Source organism: Phaenicophaeus curvirostris, chromosome 26 (genome assembly GCF_032191515.1).
Source record: "Phaenicophaeus curvirostris isolate KB17595 chromosome 26, BPBGC_Pcur_1.0, whole genome shotgun sequence".
NCBI lineage: Eukaryota > Metazoa > Chordata > Aves > Cuculiformes > Cuculidae > Phaenicophaeus > Phaenicophaeus curvirostris.
This window is the reverse complement of record NC_091417.1, coordinates 4,785,610-4,802,835: the sequence shown is the minus strand read 5'-3', so window position 1 is coordinate 4,802,835 and position 17,226 is coordinate 4,785,610. Positions and strand designations below refer to the sequence as shown.

At 42.6% G+C, this 17,226-nt stretch overlaps 1 protein-coding gene across 2 annotated transcripts; it reads left to right on the top strand.

Moving 5' to 3' along the window:
• Window positions 1-4,815: 4,815 nt before the first annotated feature.
• LOC138731272 (histo-blood group ABO system transferase 1-like) lies at window positions 4,816-17,009 on the top strand. Of its 2 annotated transcripts, XM_069877086.1 has the most exons (7): window positions 4,816-4,905; window positions 5,776-5,844; window positions 6,729-6,767; window positions 10,405-10,443; window positions 12,256-12,291; window positions 13,082-13,216; window positions 14,075-17,009. In XM_069877086.1, the coding sequence occupies exons 1-7, from the start codon at window positions 4,841-4,843 to the stop codon at window positions 14,748-14,750; spliced, it is 1,059 nt and encodes a 352-aa protein (XP_069733187.1). In that variant the 5' UTR covers window positions 4,816-4,840; the 3' UTR covers window positions 14,751-17,009. The 2 variants fall into 2 exon arrangements, with proteins under 2 accessions (XP_069733187.1, XP_069733188.1); XM_069877087.1 differs by lacking the exon at window positions 12,256-12,291.
• Window positions 17,010-17,226: the final 217 nt, after the last annotated feature.

Sequence of the window (17,226 nt, the reverse complement as noted above, 5' to 3'; positions counted from 1 at the left end):
TGCTATGTTTTATTTTGCTTTAAAAGCAAAGAAACAAAACAGCTCTAACCCTTCCTCGGAACTGCTAGAGAAAAGCCTCTAATAAATTAAGTTTTAAGTGATGGAAGAACAGAATAATTCATTGGCACTGAAGCTCCAGTCCAGATACTGTTCATTTAAAACATTTTATAAAAGTGGTAACAGAAACCATGACTGAAGACCTCTATTGTGCAAACTCATATAACTTTGCAACCATATCACTGTTAGCATCTACTACCAGAAGAAATCCCACATGTAAAGAGAGGCTGCAAAAATTGGCTCTTTTTTCTTGATCAGCGCAAATTATATTATTAATCAGTTTGTCTCCATAGTATTCCTGACCTGAGCAGTATTAGTTCTGCCTATAAAAATGGGGATATCGGAGTGTTTCAAATTTCAAATTCTTCATCTTGCATATCAGTCAAATCTCTAAATAAGAGAGTGACAGTGATTCTTTAAGTAAAATGTAATGTTTAAATTTCTGTGGCTTGAACTGGAGTGGATACCTAGGCTATCCTAACATCAGAAGATTATACTGAGAACTGGAATCCATCTGCTGAAATTTAGATTGGTATTAGTTTAGTTAACTAACATACAATGGACTCAGCTTGTGTTCTTTCTAGGGGATGTAGTTATACACACATTTCCAGGTAATACTGCTCTCATTGATAAGAAAAGGCCTAAAATAGGTTGGATGGATCTTTCCATGTGTATTTCTCTCTTCCTTGTCTCTACAAGTGCTTGGCAACAAGCAGCCTAGATGCAGTTCAGCAGCACAGCTCAGGGTAGTTCCCACATAGGCTGGAGATGTTGAAGTGCCCAGATTATTTCCACCTTGGAAGAAGATGATCACCCTACAAGAATTCATGAGAAAGAATAACAGAGAAAAACTTCTTTCTCTCTTACCTTCACACTGCTTCAGCCATGCTTGTGGTCCCATTCATGGACTGGTTAGAGAAGACAGCCCTTCTCCAAGAAAAAACATAACTCAGCTGGTGGGAGTTCTGCAAAACGTACTGGCATGATTGCTTCTTACCTGTTGATTAAAAAGCAGTTCAGTGTACAATTACATAAGGTGTAAGTAATTACTCTTGGGATTTCAGTGTTTATTTTGTCTTTGTAGAACAGAGGTACCCAAGAAGGAAACTCAGGAAGGCTAATTTGAGCTTTCTGAGGGTCCCTCTGCAGCACTTACAGTTCATGAAACAAACAATAACCTAATTTAGATGCTGTGAATCATGGAGGTGACTATTCCTCAGTTACGTACTAGTGATTCTTCCTATGAACAAGCTGCTGACAGAGGTTCCTCAGGCAGCTACCTTGTATGCTGCTATAAATCTTTATCTGAGTAATTATCTGGTGCTGTGCCTACACGATAAACTAACTGCGATTTCACAAAGTAGATCAGCCTGCAAAAAGAACAAATTTCTCTACATGTTCATGTTTTGTGGCCATTTCAGAAACCTGTGTAAGTCTGGCAGATCTCACTTAAGGCCTTTGGAAAAACCTTAAACTTTCTGGAGAGCTGGAAGACTACCCTGCCACATCTAAATCATGAACAGGAATCTCCATCTGTGTAAGGGAATGTCTTTGTGTAAGAGACTGCTTCTTCATAACCTCTTTGTCTTTTACCTCCAGCAGTCAACCAGCTCCCCTTTAGACCAGAGCAAAATCATAGAATCATAGAATCATAGTTGGAAACCAGGTTGGAAAAGACCCACCAGATCATCCAGTCCAACCATTCCCATCAATCCCATGTTCCTCATCCACTCATCCCTTAAACACCTCCAGGGATATATATATACATATATATATATATAACTCCATGGCTGATTTCCTCTTATTACTGCTTGCTAGTAAGTATGGGCAAGATTTCTCTGGCCTGCAAGTTCCTCAACCACTGTATCATCAGCCTTTGTCCTTTACAGGATGCACAGCACGTAACACTGTGCTGAACATTTCAAATGGAACATCAAGGAAAATAAATTCCTCAAAATCACATGGAGTCCATGTGGCCTGGGGTGCCGTGCAATGTGATTAGCACCTAGGAGAGCTGGAATTATAGAAGTTATTTGGCTGCTAGGACATACAGATTGATTTAATTTGCCAAAATATCAGGTTCAAGTGATATTTGATGTGTTAAGGTATGTTGGTTCACCTCTAAGAGCTGGCCAAAGCCTTATGCGTGTACTTAGACATCTAAGGACATCGCATGAAGAAGGCATCTTTAGAATAATGTAGGTGCATGGAGAATGAAGTATAGTGTTGGCAGGAGAAATTGGGTTAGTTCTTTTCTTCCTTCTGTTGGCCTGGTGAGGGTCTGCTTGGACTACTGTGCCCAGTTTGGGGATCCCTCCAGTTCAAAACACATTGAAATACATTATTGCTGCTGCTGTTGCCACCCTCCTCTCTGAATGGAGGTCAGAGGATTCTTCCCAGTGTTCTCTTTAATTAATGCACCTGCAGGGCTGTAAATGCTGACAATACAGGTGCAAGACAACTCTGCAAGACATTAACTCATTTTACGTATATGACCACATCACTCCACTCTTATGCCTTATTTTATTGTTACCTATTCCTAATCTCTTTTTCCCTACATCTTGCATTATTTGTATTACACTTCCGGTGTCCTAACAATTTACATGAGGGGTAAACTTAATCTCACTTCATTTTAAGCATGCAGCGCACAGAAACGTAACCTCACAGTCTGATTCTTTCAATAGTTCAAGCTGAGGATCTCAGTCACATCATTTTCAGGTAGATAAATGGAAGCAGGTCTCATGAAGTCTCCTTAGAATTGTCTAATTGCCTTGATTGGTGGTAAACCTATTGTAGTCTGTTTGAATAGCTATCATGTTAGAGCAACGAAGCTGGTGAAGGGGCTGGAGAACAAGTCTTATAAGGAGTGGCTGAGAGAGCTGGGGGTGTTTAGCCTGGAGAAGAGGAGGCTGAGGGGAGACCTCATTGCTCTCTACAACTACCTAAAAGCAGACTGTGGAGAAGAGTGAGCTGGGCTCTTCTCCCAAGTGACAGGGGACAGGACAAGAGGGAATGGCCTCAAGCTCCACCAGGGGAGGTTTAGGCTGGACATGAAGAAAAAAATTTTCATGGCAAGGGTCATTGGGCACTGTCCGAGGCTGCCCAGGGAGGGGGTTGAGTCACCTTCCCTGGAGGGGTTTAAGGACGGGTGGACGAGGTGCTGAGGGACATGGGTTAGTGATTGATGGGAATGGTTGGACTCGATGATCCAGCGGTCCTTTCCAACCTGGCGATTCTATGATTCTATGTGAAGTTAGGCATGAGGAACTTTACTTCAAGTTACTAACTGGCCCCAAGTTACCAGTCTGAACCTGCACACGCTGAAACCCAGCAGGAAACTCAGTTATATTTCTCAGTCCAACCTTCCCTACATTATTTATCGTTTACTCAACCCCCTGCCTTGTTACCCATCCAACTACTGTAACACTATTCATGTGAGCTGCGTGTTTCCTAGACAATCCCTGGAACTGAGCAGACTGGCACAGACAGAATAGATCCATCTTATATAGGACTTGAATCGCACCTTGTAGGCAACCATCTTTTTCTCCAGCAAATGAAGAGGAAGATTCAGACAATGAGCCTGTTGTCTTAGGCATCCCTTACCACTGGTGAGTCTGAGCTGCTGGCTTTGAAGGGCCCCATAATATTAAAATAATTGTGTCCTGAAAATGTTTATTTCAGTCCTGTGACTTCAAAAATTGTCTTAGGTTCAGTGCAGTTGAAAACGTCCACATAGCAGATCAGACAAATAACTCTCAACAAAAATGCCCACATTCTAAGAAAAAATAAATCTCCATAGCAGAAGTCTAGGTGATCACCTTCTCGCCCACCAGGAATCTCGGTGTTGCAGTGCTAGGGAACAACTGGTTCTTGCAAGATTTTGTTGTTTCCCCATTAGTCAGGAGGCAGCATTCCCACATAAGGAAGGGAACTGGGTGGAGACCCATCGTTTGGCCCTGAGCCTGCCTGCTGACACAGGGACGACACACAGAAAGGATTTGCTGTGCTGATACTGGCTCATCGGGTATTTGAGGAGAGATGAAGCAGAAGAGGAAGAGACCAGGAGCTGCTGAAGTGGAGGGACTGAAAGTACCATAGGTGAGCACTGTGGCCAGGGGGGCAGGAATCGTTGGGACTAGAGCATGGTGGTTAACAAGGGTGCTTACAGGTAGAAAAGATGCTCAAGAGCAGCTGAGAGGAGGAGAAGGGAATGTGGACAAAGAATACCACTAAGAGTCTTTTCAGAAGGCTAGGAAAAAGGAAGATTTCACTGAACCACAGTTGTGAACAGCCAAGAATGGATGGGGAAGAGGAGGTGATCTAGAGAAAGGGATTGTGACCTTCACCTTAGAAAGACTGTATAGGTAAGAGAGACAGTAGAAAACCCAAGGAATCCAGGTCAAAAAGGAGAGCTACACAGGAAGAAAGAATGAATGAGGATTTGCAATAGAGAAGATAAAGGCGGAGTGGGTACTGGCCAAGAAAAGAAGAAAATTGGATGCAGAGAAAATCTGAACTGAGAATTATTTGCTTGTAGATTGTTAAAATGGGGCACTGTACTGCCATAAGAGCTCAACCTGTGGAATATCTATTTTAAATACCTAATATCTATTATAAATACCTAGATGTGAAACTTACTCTCTTGAAAGAATAATTTTTCTCTGTGTTATGTCCAAAATAGGAGGCTTATTCAATATTCAATAACTACAGTACTTTCTATGTGTTTTTTTCACTTTATTGTCAATCCAGGGTTCACAATCTTTTTTTTATCAAGACCTACAACATGGGACTCACAAAATTACATGGATTGGCTGTTCTTGTGACAGCAGGAATCACTGGAGCGATCTGGTGGGTGTTTAAGTTTTGATGATGATTCTCTACTGGATATATGTCTGTAGCCCAGCCTGAGTGATGTTTCTTCCAGCTGTACATAGGGAGGTCCAATGCAAGCATTTGCACAAAGCTGAATTCCTAATCCTCTTTTATATTCAAAAGATAAAAAGAAGCAAGTATGGACACATTCTAAAAATCTGAGTAGTTGAGCTCTGTGTATTCCTGTGAGCCCAAAGGTGTATTTTCATGTTTACATACCACAATGAGACCTCTGAACTCCAGACCACAAGAAGGATCCTGGCACAGAGCCAGAGCTCTGTGGAGTGTTCTTTGTTTTATTTATCCTGCATGGTAAATGCATGATAAAGGCTGCAACAAAAGAAGCGTGGCCAGCAGGGTGAGGGAGGGGATTCTGCCCCTCTGTTCCTCTCTTGTGAGACCTCATCTGGAGTGTTGTGTCCAGTTCTGGAATCCTCAACATAAGAAGGAGATGGAACTGTTGGAACGGGTCCAGAGGAGGCTACAAGGATGATCATATCGAGAAGATCTCATATACTGACCAGAGCAGAGCCAACGTGATGGTGTAGACACCTCACACCGGGAAGGGGACTACACTGTCATCTTTAGCAACAGCTGAGTACAAGCTCAGCTGTGAAAAAGGCACATTTCCTATGGCATGAGCAGTCTCAGGCCTCATGAAATGCAAATTAAATCATTCACAGATCTTCAGAGCTGGTAGACCTGCAGGTTACAGTAGGCTAGACGGCTCTCTTGATACATCCTCATCACCGATTTGGCCTCACAAATACATTTTACGGTTTCAGTCATATAGAGGGTGTTTTATTTTTTTTTTATGACTGACATTTCTTTCTTATTCTGTCCCAGGTTCCACCACCCTCTCTCCCCATCCGATGACCAGGAACCCACAGCGTCCTCTGAAGAGGAAATGCTGCTGTAAGGGACTGTTTCATTCTGCCGGTCTTGCAAGATTCAGCATATGTATCATCCTAGGGCTCCAGGCTAAGATTCCTCTGATAACACTCATTCTTAAGCAGAGGAGCTATGCCCTAGAAGTGCTTATCTACATTTTGAGATAAGTCATCCTGCACTGACCAGCTAAAATGCAGATATCTCTACTGTGAATGCCCTCAGCTGAGTGACCAGACTCTGATTCCAGAGTTTTAACATGGGGACTCTGAAGAGGGAAATACAAATAAGTTCTGCAAAATCATATCACAAAAGGACAGCTTAATCCCACCTGGTTTAGACATCTACAAGTTGACTCGCTGGTTATAAGTCATCTCAGGTTTCCTCTGTACTCATTAGAAAGAAATGGGCCCTGCCAGATTCTATTAATCCCATACTTAGTTAAAGATCAGGAAATAATCACTCTGTGTCATGTTCTCACCCAAAGAATGCTCTAACCAGCTACTTAGAGTTCTAGATCTGAGGCTGCTGTTATAAGGTAATGTAAATACAAAGACAGAAACACTAGGATATTTTATTTTCCTGTGAACTAGAAGTAAATCCTTTGACAATCCGTATGATTGCTTTTTGAATTATTGAAGCAGTGTATCTGTGTGTATGTGCTCCTGCACATGTGTTAGGAGTAACCTAAGTTAAAGGAATTATACAGTTAAAATCAATAGGAGTTGCAGCTGATTATAGGGGAAAACCTACTTTTATTTGGCCAGCTGTTGTCTTCAATATCCTCAATATTGCCTTGGGAAGTAAAACCTGGGATGTGCCCCCGTATATAAGAAAATAGGACCTGCCTGATGCCCCTGATATTCTTTCCATTAACTTGAATTCTTTTTTGTGTTTTGTTTTGGTTTTAGTATGAGCACCATGAATCAGAGCTTGTGTCAGCTTTCACGGTAAGGACATCTTACCCCTTCTCTCTCACAGCTTTGACGTGTGAATATCTATGTGTATCTTGCTAAACATCAGTCCTCTTCCTTTATCCATGCTGAGTAACACCTAGTGCCAAAGCTGAGAAAGCAGGCTTGTCGAATAATTTAATTTCTGAGTTTATTCTTAATGAGTTTCTGATGGTCCACCCTAAGTACATGTTGAATCCTGGTCTGTCCTCTAGTGGTAGGTGAAAATATGTGTTCAGAATAGGAGACAGTTCACTACCTTGACTCCTTCCTCTAGAAACTGTAGTGCAGACCACACTGGGTTTATCTCTCATCACTTTTTCAGGACTTCTCTAGAGATATTCAGAATATCTACACATGTTCTTGCATGTGGAAGAAGCAGGTAAGAATCAAATAGCGAATGCAACCAATACCTTTTGTGTGAAACCATAAAGATGACATTATCATGGTCTCTGACACAGATCCTGGGGTTTTTTTGCATGAAGTTTGAAAATGAATAGTCTCAAAAGTCAAAATTCCCTTTTGGTAACACGGGAACTATGTCTGACTAAGCAGAGAGCTGGGCTGTGTGCCACTCACTCTAGACACACTTGGTTAAGCAAAAAGGGACAGGAACATGACAGCTACACATGAGGAAGTGACAGGTAGCTGCTAGTGCTGTTAATCCTGAAACAAGAGTGGGCATAGTATAGAATCATAGAATCACCAGGTTGGAAGAGACCCACCGGATCATCAAGTCCGACCATTCCCATCTATCACTAAACCATGTCCCTCAGCACCTCATCCACCCGTCCCTTAAACACCTCCAGGGAAGGTGACTCAACCCCCTCCCTGGGCAGCCTCGGACAGGGACCAGTGACCCTTTCCATGAAAAATTTTTTCCTAATGTTTAGTCTAAACCTCCCCTGGTGGAGCTTGAGGCCATTCCCTCTCATCCTGTCCCCTGTCACTTGGGAGAAGAGCCCAGCATCCTCCTCTCCACAACCTCCTCTCAGGTAGTTGGAGAGAGCAATGAGGTCTCCCCTCAGCCTCCTCTTCTCCAGGCTAAACACCCCCAGCTCTCTCAGCCACTCCTCTTGTTCTCCAGCCCCTTCCCCAGCTTCGTTGCTCTTCTCTGGACTCGCTCCAGAGCCTCAACATCCTTCTTGTGGTGAGGGGCCCAGAACTGAACACAGGATTCGAGGTGCCGTCTCACCAGTGCCAAATCCAGAGGGAGAAGAACCTCCCCGGACCTGCTGGCCACGCCGTTTCTGATCCAAGCCAAGATGCCATTGGCCTTCTTGGCCACCCGGGCCACTGCTGGCTAATAGCAGAATGTAATAGTAATATTATGTAATAGTAATAGCAGAATGTAATAGTAATAGCAGAATGTTCAGGCTTAGGCCTGGGAGGTGCCTCTCTCCCACGGTGGTTCTGCTGACCATAGAACAACATCTAGATTCTATGTTATCATCAGAAAAAACAGGTTTGGTTTATTGTCTTGATACGTGATGCTGTGATGCAACCCAGGCTTACCCAACAGGTACCCTTAGACAGCCCTGATTACAGGATTTGCCTTCTTACCGCTTTCCTGTTTCTTGACTTTCCTATTTACCAACAGAGCACCTCCACTTCTGCACTCTAGTCCTCTCTCAAATAAACAATTCATCTCTAGCTACTCTTTATCCACTGGTCACAGTTCTGCTGCATCCAGACCTAATTTTGATATTTCTGATATGGTTACCTGACCTTGGACTTGCACAGCTTTACTGATATGGTTACATGGGAGCTGTTTGCTTTGCAAGAATCTGGTCCCCTAAAGGTCCCTAACACCTTTTCCATTACCTGTGAATCCTGGTCTTTTCTCACAAAACTCCCCCTTTGACATACAGTGAAATTGAGCTGTGCTTCACAGCACCATCTGTAGCCTCTGACAGATTCCCACACTCCTATTTGTAACATCCAGAAATTTCTGATGCCTTGTACAGTAGCTTCCCACATCTGGTTCCATGACCTTAACCTCAGGGTAAGATGTAGCCAGCAGCCCAGTTATTTGCCTGGAGCTTTGGCACTACACCCATGTGGACGATTTTCCCTTTTTTTTCTCTTTCTAAGAGAAAAGCTGTGTCCACTGACATTAATTCTGCCCTGAAATTACAGGCACAGCTAAAAGATTAGAATACTCTGTTAGAGAAAATGCAAAGCCAGAAGGAGAAACCCTTTTACACGATTCTAGAGCAACTGAGTTTGAAAAAGGACCTCTGGAGTTCATCTGGTCTAACTCCCTGCTCAAAGCAGGGACAACTAGAGCAGGTTGCTCAAGGACTTGATTAGTCAAGTCTTAACAACCTCCAAAGGTGGAGCTTCCACAGCCTCTCTGGGAAGTGCATCCCAGCATTTGACCAGTCTCAGAACTTAAAAAAATATATTTAAATTTTGTCATATTTCATTTGAATTTCCCAACTTCTAACTTATGTCTCTTCCCCCCCATCCTATTGCCGTGCACATCAGAGAAGTGCCTTGCTCTGTCTTTGTATTCTGCTCCTATCAGGTAGTTCTGGATAGCAGCAAGTTCTCCTGTGGCAGGTGGAGCTGAACAGACCCCAATGTATTAGCCTCCCTCCCTCTTCCATGTGCTCCAGCCCCCTCGGTGGCCTCTGCTGGACTCTCATCTGTACATCAATCCCTTTCTTGTCCCGGGAAGCCCCAGACAAGATATTGTACTGCAGACTTATCTCCCAGCTGTCAAAGAATCATGGAATCATGGAATCGTAAAATAGTTTGGGTTGGAAGGGACCTTAAAGATTATCTAGTTCCAAACCCCCTGGATCTAATTCCTGGATTCCTGGATCAGGCTGCCCAATGCCCATCCAACATGGCCTTGAACACCTCCAGGGATGTGTTCAACCTGATTTTCCTACTGGAAACTCTAGGAATCGAGATTGGTGGGTTCCCATTTGGTGACTCACCTACAGGAGTGCACAACCAGTGGGAATGGACAGCAGCATTATCTATTTTGTGATGTGCTGTATGTACTCGAGAGTGCAGACAGACACCTACGAGCAAACTGTATTGAAGATGCAGTTCTCATGGCCTCAAGCTGCACCAGGAGAGGTTCAGATTGGACATTTCTTCACTGAAAGGGTTCTCAGGCACTGGCAGAGGCTGCCCAGGGAGGTGGTGGAGTCCCCAATCCTGGAGATGTTTAAAAGATGGGCAGATGAAGTGTTTAGGAATATGATTTAGTAGTGGACAGATACACTTGGGCGTGATGATCTCAAAGGTCTTTTCCAACCAAATGACTCTATGATTCTGTCAAGATGGTTTGCATTTTTAAATCAGACACTCAGCATGTAGGAGGAAAATAAAATTTTATTTAGATGCATTACAGGACCGGACCTGCTGAAAATAATCCTAATATAGATTATTTTGCTTTCCACAATAGTTAGACAAGGTGCATAGTATGTCTGAAAATGTAGTTAACATTACATAGAGAGGTGAAATAATATAAACTATATGATAGTATCTGTAATGGAGCCTGCCTGCCTGGATGCCCAATTGGATCAAGGCTAATCCCTGCTGGCATGAAAAAGAAAATGTAAAACTGCTGTGCCATGAGGTATTTATGTGTCTTTTGTTTCTCTCTTATTTGCAGACAAACAGACTTAAATGAACCATCTCCAATGCTTCCAAGGTAAGGATAATTTCTCTGGCTTCACTAGCATGATAGTACATTGCTCTCATGACTCTGTTTCTGGCACATACAAGTCAGGACAGCTGAGAAGGTGGCTGAAAGGATAGGAAGGAATGTCTGTTTAGAGAAGGTGCTCTTCCAGAAACCCTTAACGCATAGATGCAGGGTCTTTTGTTTGTTTGCTTTCAGAAAGGGACACAGGCAATCATGATGAATACTGAAATGTTTTCCGTTTACTTAAAGTATAATTCAGTTTTCCCCTCCCCTGCCACCATCCATCTCCCAAGCTAAAAAAGAAGAGTCCTTGACTGGTATTATTTCTAGTAGTAACAGCATTCCAGATGATTTGGAAATGTCTTTGAAAGGGACATTCTAGGTCAGTGGGATGAATTATTTTCTGGAATTGTCTCTGCTAGAGCAAGCAGCTCTAGAATAACAGTAGAAGAGACATGGGCCTGCTGGAGAGAGCCCAACAAGGAGCCACAAGGATGATGAAGGGACTGAAACCAGGATTCGAGGAGCGGTCTCCCCAGTGCCAAGTCCAGAGGGAGAAGAACCTCCCTGGACCTGCTGGCCACGCCGTTTCTGATCCAAGCCAAGATGCCATTGGCCTTCTTGGCCACCTGGGCCACTGCTGGCTCATGTTCAGTCACTGTCAACCAACACCCTCAGGTCCTTCTCCTCCAGGCAGCTTTCTAGACAGACTTCTCCTAGTCTGTAGAACTGCACAGGGTTGTTGTGCCCCAAGTGCAGGACCCGGCATTTGGCATTATGGTCTGTGAAGGACAGCTTCTTCACCTCAAATATTCCATAACACTGCTGCCCTCTTCCAAGTTTCAGAGACAGCTGTCATGTTCTCTTTAGTGTAAAACACAGATCTCTGTAATTATTCTTGTTAAAGCAAGCTGAATCTGGTCATCTTTAAGACTCAAGGATTTCTCCTGCTGAATCTGTATCTCCAGCCTATGATGAAGCTCAACATTAACAGGAAAGATGCAAGCGTGTATAGGGGAAAGGTACAGTGACCACCAAGGCTGACCCACACAAAGTAGTGATCAGTGGTTTTACACAGGTAGGACTCATGTAAACAACTCAAACTGGATGGATGTGTGTGCCTGGAAACTCCTCCAAGCCTAGACCAGACAATAGCTCTATCCAGACTAAATGCTCAGATCCTGAGTCTCACTTCTCCAGTCTCCGGCTCTGACCTCAGACCTTTCCATATTCTGGTCTCCTCCTGCTCACAGCCTTGATCAGTTTGACATTTGCTGATGTATTCATCTGCATGCAGTCTGCAGAGCAAAGTTACATGGAAAATAAATGCAGAGTGTCCAAAAAGAAGAAAGGACACACCGCAGGCTCAAGGCTTAGTCAGCCTAGCCAAGTGACCAACAGCCAGTTTATACAGGACTGAACCCTTTTATCCACCACCTTTTTTCCATTTTCAGCCATTTGTTCTCTGTTTCTCCCTTTCTCTGCTTTGACTCTTCCACTAAATGTAAATATTGCACATTCCCACAAATCACCTCAGCTCACCAGTTGTTGACTTACTTACTTTTTCCTTTCTTTGTTATTGTTTCATAATACTGCTCATTAAGGTTTGTATGTTTTAATTGATGATGTCCTTTTTTTCTTGTCTTTCCCTTTGATGCTGAATAGCCACTAAAATGATATTCTCTCAAATCAGAAATCTTTAGGCTCCATATATCCTTGCACTCTTGCCATTCTTGTTATTAGCATGATTGGATTATAGTGATAATGAATGACCATGTACATTATTCCAAGGTCATGTATATTTATTCTTTTCCACAGCATATTATATCCTCAGCTGATTCTGACAAAGCCACGGTAAGATTTATGTTTTAAATCTGTAACTGTTGAAATCAAAAAGATAAATCAAACATTCTCTGGGCAACCTGTGCCAGTGCCTCTGCACCCTCACATTTCTTCCTAAAATATTATCTCAGTCTTCCCTCTTTCAGCTTAAAACTGTTCCACCTCATCCTATCCTTGCACACAGAGCCCCTCCCCAGCTTTCCTGGAGCCCCTTTCAGAACTGGAAGGTCGCTATAAGATCTCCATAGACCCTTCTTTTCTCCAGGCTTCTTTTCTCCAGCGCTCTCAGCCTGTTTGGGAGGTGCTCCACTGCCCTTGGATAAGCTTTTCTCTCTTCACATACAATAATGGATTGCTGAAAACTTGTTCAGATGCGTCCATCTACAATATAGAAACCTACAGTTGGGTAGAAATACTTGTTGAGAAATATATTGCTTCAATTTTATAAAATCTGAAAAACCATACTGATAAAGTTAATCCTTGGATGGGGCTCAATGACACGTCCAAAAGGTGACCCAAATCATCTCAGCAGCAACAGGCTCTAAACTTCCTCTAGTTCTTTTGTAGTCAGAAACTTTCTAGACAAGCAAATATTTTAGAGGCATCTGACTTATTTTAGGCATCTACTCCAAGATATGATGACTCCTAGTTCAGATTTCACTGATGGTACTTTCTTGACCCGTAGGGATTTCAAAGGGAGTCTGGGATGATTAACCCAAGAGTAGAGACGTGCTAGAGAAGTTTGGCCTCATGAATTCCATAGGCCATCTAAAGACCACCCTCATTCTCAAACTCATTGCAGGAGGCGAGATGTTCTGCTGTTGACACCTTGGCTGGCTCCAATTGTCTGGGAAGGCACATTCAATAGAGACATCTTGAATGCCCAGTATATGCAGAAGAACCTGGTCACTGGAGTGGTCACTTTTGCTGTTAAAAGGTATTGGTTTGTCATTTATTTCTTGTCAAATACTTAAATGTCGTACCTGCCAGCTATGCTGCTGGACCAGGAGTGAGAAAGGTTCCAAAGACAGAACATGAGCAGCTTTAAACTGTGAGAAAAAAACATGAGTTTCAGCTTCCCAAGTAAGGCAACTGGCTGTAAAAAAGCAGGAGATATTGTCTTGCAAAGGGCAAAAAGTGTCCGTGGAAGTATAACCAACATTCTGGTCCCTTGAGAAGAAAATTCCAGCTCCTGCTCTGTTTCTAACATCAAGCTTTGCCTCTGACTTGGGGTAAAAAATATAAATACTCTGCAAAGTTGAGATGGTTCATGGGTTCCTATTAGAGCTCAAATATTAGCTCCACTGAAATTATTAGTCGTGTCATCATAGCTTGGTTGCTCTTTGAGTTTCTGAGTGGATAAAGAACTATATTCCCTCTATCTCCACTAAGCTCCCCAGTTTTAGGTAGAGACTTCAAGTTTCTCAAGGCAATTAAAATTATTTAGCTGATAATTTTGATCCTCTCTAGAACAGTAAGTCAAAAAGTTAAACTGCAGAAAGAGTGCAAAGGAGCCAGAGAGGATGAGAGAGTGAAGGGTAAGAAGTATTTATACTCTAAAGTGATACCAGAGAGCAACACGGAGTGTGAAAGGCCAAGAGTAGAGACCGATAAAAACTGAAAAATGGTATAACATGCAGAAGAATGGGAAGAGGTTGAAGGGGGAGCAGCTATGTTAAATAAAAATAAGAAGGGAGCAATGGATAGAAAAGGAGAAACAAAATGAACTCGAAAAGCCCCCATTCTTCAACAAGGAGGAACCCCTCTCAACTCTTTTCCTTTCCTTGTCTCTCAGATATGTCCAGTTCATAGAAGGGTTCATGAGCTCTGCCAACACATACTTCCTTGCGGGGCACACGGTGAACTTCTACTTGTTCACAGACAATCCTGAGCAGATCCCTCACCTTCAGATGGCCCCTGAGAATCACCTCTTTGTCATTCCTGTCCAGAATCACTCACAGTGGCAGGATATCTCCATGAGCCGTATGGATATCATCAGCAGATATATCCACAGCCAATTCCAGTATGAGGTCGACTATCTCTACTCCATAGACATTAATGTCCGGCTATTTGAACACGTTGGTGTGGAGATCATTGATACACTGGTGGGGACCATCAGCTCCTGCCAGTACACAGCACATCGTGAGAGAAAATCATATGAGAGACGCACTGAGTCACAAGCTGCTATCCCTGGAGGAGAAGGGGACTTCTATTATACAGCAAGCTTCTATGGGGGAAGCGTGTCTGAGGTCTACAAACTGACCAGAGACTGTTTTAAAGGGGTCATGAAGGACAGAGAAAATGGCATTGAAGCTAGGCAGCATGATGAGAGCCACCTCAACAAGTATCTCCTGTACCACAAGCCCACACGCCTGCTGTCCCCAGAGTACTACTGGGATGAAGAGCTAAGTCAGCCCCGCATCATCCGGGTGAAGAGGATGGGCCCCATGTGCAAGGACAGCAAGAAGTAAGCTTCTAAAACAAAGAAAGCGAGAAAGAAGACAGATCATCAAGACACTGAAACAGATGTGGAGCTTGTAAAGTTATTAATTTACCTCTGTCTGTCTTTCTGCATTTCTGATGCTAATAGGAAAGGCCAAATTATGTTGTTTATTGACATTTTTCTCTATTAACCTGATTTTATTGCAGAGTACTGGTGGTAACAAAGCAACCGTTTATTTCTCTTTCCAGTCATGTTGCTTTGTAGTGGTGATACCACTATCTTCAGAGCTCACCACTCCTGGGAGCCCAGGATCAATATCCATGTGGGCCATGCTGTCCCATCGTGTGTTCTTGCCTCTAATTTTATAATCATTTAGAGTAATTAGTCCAAGCACCACTTCCTTTTCTTCTTCCTTACCCTATAACATATTCAGCATTATTGCTTTAACCTTTGCTTGAGTTATGCTTCTTTTCAACCTCTTTGCCACAACATGATTCACTGTATCCACTCACACACCACCAGCAAAGTTAATAATCCCAACAAAACATATTTCAACGCTGTCTTAATCAGTTTATTTTAAGAAGTCTGGATATACTGAGGTGCCAGGAAAAAAAAAAAACCCTAATGTAAAAGAACCAGGTCTGTTAAGGACCTTGGAGACACGTACTGCTCATGGTCTTTCATTCCCTATGGTTCTATGACATAACAATTCTTACAGGTTAGTATGACCAGTGATAATATAAACCCAGAGTAAACAAAGCTACAATTTCTAAGAAGAATCCTGTTTATACTGTTTGTCTCAAAGCAAGACCATCCTCTCCAAAAGTTTACAACCTATCCCGATGCTATTACAAGGCTGTTATTGGGCTAATTTTTACATACTACATTTCTTACCCAGTCTGTTGTTTATAAGTCCTTAAATTCTTAAGTATATCTTGTACTGTACCAGAAGGGTACCGGATAATATTTATCTATTTTTTTTCTACAAACTACTTGTTCAGCCATTTCTTAGTGAAAAACAGCTTATACAACCGTATTTTGCAAGAGTGTTATAAGTTCTCTGAGAGGAAGTTGTAGAGAGGAGGGTGTGTGAAAGTGGAACATCACAGTGTCAAAAAAATGGACTTTTCAAGGGAAGTAATTTAACAAGGGTGGATGAGACAGGACATGGAATTAGGGAGAATTCCATTGTCCTTGTCTACAGAAGTGTTGTCTTTCTTTGGTTATTGGGTCACTTTAAAGCTCAGTCATTTTCATGATCATTTTCAAACCTATCAAAGGGGTGATGTCTTAAAAAAGAGAGGTCACAATCCCTTAGGTCATTCTAAGATTTACAGGAAACTTTGCTGCAGACAAAGAAAACACTCCCTGATCTTTCACCCAAGGCTGTAGGTCTTGAGGTTAATCCCTCAACCTTCCCCCCAGCGTCTCACTTTCTTGTTCCAGGATGCCAGTTGTACAACACGCTGTGAGGTGTGGAACAGGAGAAAGGGGATTGTGGAAAGAAGTCCCATAGCCCTGCCCTGGGCTTCTTGCTGAAAGACAACCCACCCTCTGCACTCAGCTGAACAGCACAAGTCAGAAGATGCAACAGCATGGCTGGGTTTTACCCATATTCTTAGAACACACAAACAGGCCAAGCTATGCAGAAGGCTTAGGTGGGTAGGACAGTCAGCTGTAAAGGTTAATTTATCTGAGTTTTGATAATATCTGTTATATCTGTCAATGTGTGTTGCACTGTAAATCCCAGACTTCTGAACCTGTTTTCCATTTTATCGCAATGGTGTTCCTGGAGGGAGGTTTCCCAAATTCAAAAACAGAGCAAGAGATTCACACCATAGTGAAGGAAGAAATAAATCATTCAGATTAATAAGAATAATAAGAATCAAATCTTGACCATCTTGCAGTAAGAAAGAATGTGATTGTAATAGGAGTTTGGCTTGTTTACTAGATGAAACAAGGACAGTTCCCCAGCAGGAAGAAAGGACAGACCTGAGCTCACCAAGAGGACACAATGGGGAAGGAGATAAGATAAAGAGCATCAGAGGATTCTGAAGACACAAAGGAACTGTGATGTACATTTGAGAGTGGGTGATAAGATATGATAATGAGTTCCATGTATGTTTAACCAATATTTCCCGAATACGTAACCAGTGTTTCTTGGAATCTATATGAATATGTATGTTTAACCAGTATAAAAGTCCTTTAACCAGCCTCAATGGAGACACGCATTAGGTGAAACATTTCCCTGTGCATGCGGTATCATATTATGAATTAAACAATACCTGCTAGAAGATCAAATTTGCATTGATTATTGAGTTTGGCCTTTTTCACGGCATCAACACTCAAGCCCGGTTTGTCCAAGAGGTGGGCAGTAGAGGCTTGGTGAACATAGGCCAGACAAGAGGAATCTGTGTGATACCAACAGCTTCCTGATAAAGTTTAGTGGAAGAGGGAGGCTGAATCATTCTGGTGAATTGGGGTGCTGCAGTTGGGCCAAAGAA

What these genes read in the sequence shown, in the direction of transcription:
- LOC138731272 (XM_069877086.1), top strand. Translation starts at nt 4,841, where the DNA reads ATGGGACTCACAAAATTACATGGATTGGCTGTTCTTGTGACAGCAGGA. An exon ending in GGAATCACTGGAGCGATCTG is followed by an intron (nt 4,906 to 5,775) that starts GTGGGTGTTTAA and finishes ATTCTGTCCCAG; the next exon opens with GTTCCACCACCCTCTCTCCC. An exon ending in CCATCTCCAATGCTTCCAAG is followed by an intron (nt 10,444 to 12,255) that starts GTAAGGATAATT and finishes TCTTTTCCACAG; the next exon opens with CATATTATATCCTCAGCTGA.